General features: G+C 42.5%; 2 protein-coding genes across 2 annotated transcripts; both read left to right on the top strand.

Moving 5' to 3' along the window:
- LOC147984579 (uncharacterized) lies at positions 1 to 1,592 on the top strand. Its single transcript, XM_087541167.1, has 3 exons — positions 1 to 99; positions 389 to 481; positions 951 to 1,592. Exons 1-3 carry the CDS (start codon positions 1 to 3, stop codon positions 1,590 to 1,592), a joined length of 834 nt encoding a protein of 277 aa, XP_087397293.1.
- A 574-nt stretch (positions 1,593 to 2,166) lies between these two features.
- Positions 2,167 to 3,152, top strand: LOC125541444 (uncharacterized). The gene is made up of 4 exons (XM_048704858.2): positions 2,167 to 2,220; positions 2,323 to 2,787; positions 2,872 to 3,020; positions 3,095 to 3,152. The coding sequence occupies exons 1-4, from the start codon at positions 2,167 to 2,169 to the stop codon at positions 3,150 to 3,152; spliced, it is 726 nt and encodes a 241-aa protein (XP_048560815.1).
- Positions 3,153 to 4,135: the final 983 nt, after the last annotated feature.

Genomic DNA, 4,135 nt, shown 5'->3' with positions numbered 1-4,135 from the left:
ATGGAATCGCCAACGGATCCACCACCAAGTTTGCTGGTTGATCCTTCTCCTTCTGTCTCAGCGCCTCGTGAGCAGCAGCACTCCTCGACTGAACCGCAGGTAGCTACCCTTACAATATTGTAATGAAACTGCAACTTAATGTATTCTCTTCTTAGTTCAAACCACAGCCATAAACAGCGTTTGATTTCTGCCACATCTTTTACAGGAGCCACCGGCAGATGCAGAGGAGATGCATAGCAGCTTTTCTCCAGAAGAGGAATATTCAACCAATGACTAGCCTGAAGAACAACAACCAAAGGTTATTTCTCTTCCCCAAGAATATAGATATTCTTATAGACAGAGCAATTTGCCTGATCTATGATTTTCCTATGATGAATGGTTATTACAGAGTGATGCACCATGCCAGGAAGAGATCCACAACCACTTGTCCTCATATGCAGCATGGTACAGCGAGTATGAGAACTCACAAAGAGGTTCTGAGGTTAGTGATTATAGTTTTTGACTATCTATTGCAGACATCATATTCATGTTCTGCCCCTACATTTAATACACTGAGTGAATTTATAACCTAGATATGATCGACAACACAAAATAATTAATATCAATAAAAAACAACTATTTAGTTTTGGGTATTAGGCAATGCCTCTTAGTGTAGTAAATAACAGCATACTTCTTTGTCTTTCTCATTTGGTAGGCTGCACGTTTAGTATTGTTCCGCGAATAACTTCTAGCTTTGGAAAACAAGCACCTCACTGCCATGTGGATAACAATAGGGCAGTATCCTAAGTTTCATGTGTTCTACTGCATGGTTGTTTTACTCTCGGTCTCCTTTAGAATAATGTAGATAGCTATAAAGCAAAGGACCCTGTTAGATATTAAATTCACAGCTTTACCCATGGTTTACCAATTAATTTATCCTATTATGGCTTGACATGTATTTCATATCATAGGCCGCACCACCCCTGGTAAAGATACCTTACAAGATGCTGGTAGATGTTCTTTTACAAGCTTTGGACCTTCCAATGGCTGAGTACCGTTCCAAGCAGTGCGATGGCGCAAGAATCTGTGCAACTGTTTTCTTCCACATGCCTAGGTCGTGGCTTGGAGATGATGACAATCGCATGGCTATCCCTGGAATACAATCTATAAATTATGCAATGTCGGAGGACATAGCTGCTATGGAAGCAATTGGGTACATAAAACGCATGGTGAAAACAGAAATAAGAGACTACAATTACAGTGCTATGAACAAGCTGAAGGAAGAAAATAAATCGCTCAAGCATGAACTGGCTATGGCCAACAAAAGGAAAGAAAGGATGAAGACCAAAACCAAGTCCATGAAGAAAAATCTCAAGATGGCTAGGTACAAGAACAAGAACAACGCAATGGTATGGTTTGTTCTGACAAGATACATGCATGGGTTGTCAAATCATATATGCAATGTAACGGCGCTCAATAAATCTGTTGGTAAAGAACCCATGGATGAGCTTATCAATGGCCCTCTTATCAACATCGAGAAGGTGGCGGAAATGCTCAGGCGTAGAGTGATCAAGTCAGAGAAGAAATTCAGAAGCATCAGAAGGGGTTTTTAGAATGATGCGATGGAAAATGCCCTAGGCTAGACCTTTCAAAGTTGTCATCACCTTTTGTATGACCTGCAAGGAGTAATGAACCGAGTTGTACTTTTGCTTTCTACTTAGACCACGTTCAGACCAAGAATTAACCTACCTATATATTTGAGCACTGCTGATCATTTCATTCGAAATGTATGGGTTTATGTTATCTATGCCTATTACATCCCTGGTAGACACATATCAAATACCATTGGTGGTTTCAAAGTTCTTATTGCTTATACAATTTATATTGCCCATATCCAAACGAAGCAAAAAAAATTAATGTAAATACCTACATCCATATAGTCAAGAAAATAAATTGATGATGTGGAGCCAGAAATCACAAAAGGAAAAAAAACCTTCGGCCTGGTCTCCAAATGGCCCATGCTAAAGCCTAGCAGGCCCACGAAAGACAGCATACATAGAATCGTTCATAGCCTCTAGGGTTTCTATCTATCACTACCACATCCATCCCCAGTTCCTCCTACCAACCCCTTAGCCGCCTCTGGCTTACATCCCCGTAGATCTTGCCACAAACACTAGGAGCCAAGAAATGAATTCAAAATCTCCATTGGACGAGGAGCTCATGGTCAAATGTCTTCCACAGGTAAGCAGCTAAAACAATTTCATTCCGTACTTCACATCTGGGCATGTGTAAGGCTTCAAAATCAAGCATCAGATTCATCCAGGTTTAATTCGAAATCTGCAGATGTCAGCGGTTCGTGTTACCGTTAGCAAACGATACCTTCTTGAACAAGCCGTGAACACACTAGGGCTGACAATTGTAGACCATGACCAGATTGACATGGGTGAACATGGGCTGATTGCATCTATATCTATTAATTTATCGCCTCATAGAGGCTGGGAAGTCACAGAACCAAAGATGTTCTATGGAGATTTTGAAAGTACATCGCTAAAAGCTGCTGAATCAGCTAATCTATCTGCTATAAACTATCTGCAAGAGAACAACATAGTTGTCTTTGATGATGCAAACCTACAACCACTAAAGAAATGCATAAGAGAACTTCTACAGGCAACATCTTGGTCATGGGGTTTCGAGTTGTGTTCTATACAGCTTAAAAAGCGTATCAAAAACATGGGAAGGGATGGGGTGCAGCCACTGGCATCAGTACTTTCATTCGACGATGACATTCCCAACACACCGCTTTCTAAGGTATACTAAACATGAATTGTTTCGGTTTGTATTGCAACTTTCCACATGCAGAAAAATGACTATGTGTCTTCTATCTAATCTCAGGAACCCAATGAAGAATTTGTTACATCACCTGAGGCAAATCCGCAGATTCACAGCGGCATGACAAACACACCAGCAAGCGAAGTGATGCCTGCCTCCTTCCCAATCACCAACAAGTTAACCCCAGGAACTGGAGAGGACGAAGCTCCTATGTAAAATACTAACAACACTGAGTTTTTTATTGACCAGTTCCCTCTTTCGCTAACTAACAAAACACCATACACAGATTGGCCGCGAAGAGAGGTGCAAAGAGGGCATTGTTCGCCCACGACGATGGGCTGTGACCAGCTATTTCAACATCAACCAGGGCACTTTTGCAAGCAAGCTAAAAGAGACCACCAAGGCTTGCTATCTTTTGCTACAAAGTATTATGCTGGATCTAGGTTCCTATATACCTGGACACACAAATCCAGGCTTTAATCAGATGTTATGAAATACTGTGTACTCCCTATTCAATATGGTAACTCCAACAACATGCTCCAGTTTTTTTCCAGTTAAAAAACACAAAATACTTAATGCCTTAAAACAAACAAGATTGGAACCTTAGCAAAGAGCCCATAGTTCACACATATTTCATGGTTTCGATCTATAACACCCCGGATATGACTTTCCCAATTTGTATTCCAACTCTTGCCATTTCCGGCGTTAAGTTATTTTATTTTCTCGGGTTCGGGTCTTTGTCTCCGTGTGTTGTACCATTGTCATGCATCTCATATCATGTCATCATGTGCATTGCATTTGCATACGTGTTTATCTCATGCATTCGAGCATTTTCCCCGTTGTCCGTTTTGCATTCCGGCGCTTCGTTCTCCTCCGATGGTCATTTCTACCTTTCTTTCGTGTGTGGGGATTAAACATTTCTAGATTGGACCGAGACTTGTCAAGCGGCCTTGGTTTACTACCGGTAGACCGCCTGTCAAGTTTCATACCATTTGGACTTCGTTTGATACTCCAACGGTTAACCGAGGGACCGAGAAGGCCTCGTGTGTGTTGCAGCCCAACACCCCTACAATTTGGCCCAAAACCCACCAAGACCCTCTTCATCATCTAGAGCGTTCAATCACGATCGCGTGGCCGAAAACCGCACCTCATTTGGACTCTCCTATCTCCCTCCACCTCTATTTAAAGGCCCCTCCTCGAAAATCTCGGATCCCCTCCTCGAAACCCTAAAAAAATATCTCCTCCGCCGCCGCCGGACAGGTCCGGACGGAGCGGACGTGTCCGCCAACCGCCGCCGATCAATCCGCGCGCGCCATGTGTCCTGGGC

This window comes from Triticum urartu, chromosome 2A (genome assembly GCF_056163025.1).
Source record: "Triticum urartu cultivar PI428250 chromosome 2A, HENAU_Tu73, whole genome shotgun sequence".
Classification (NCBI taxonomy): domain Eukaryota; kingdom Viridiplantae; phylum Streptophyta; class Magnoliopsida; order Poales; family Poaceae; genus Triticum; species Triticum urartu.
This window is presented reverse-complemented; position numbering and strand designations above follow the sequence as displayed.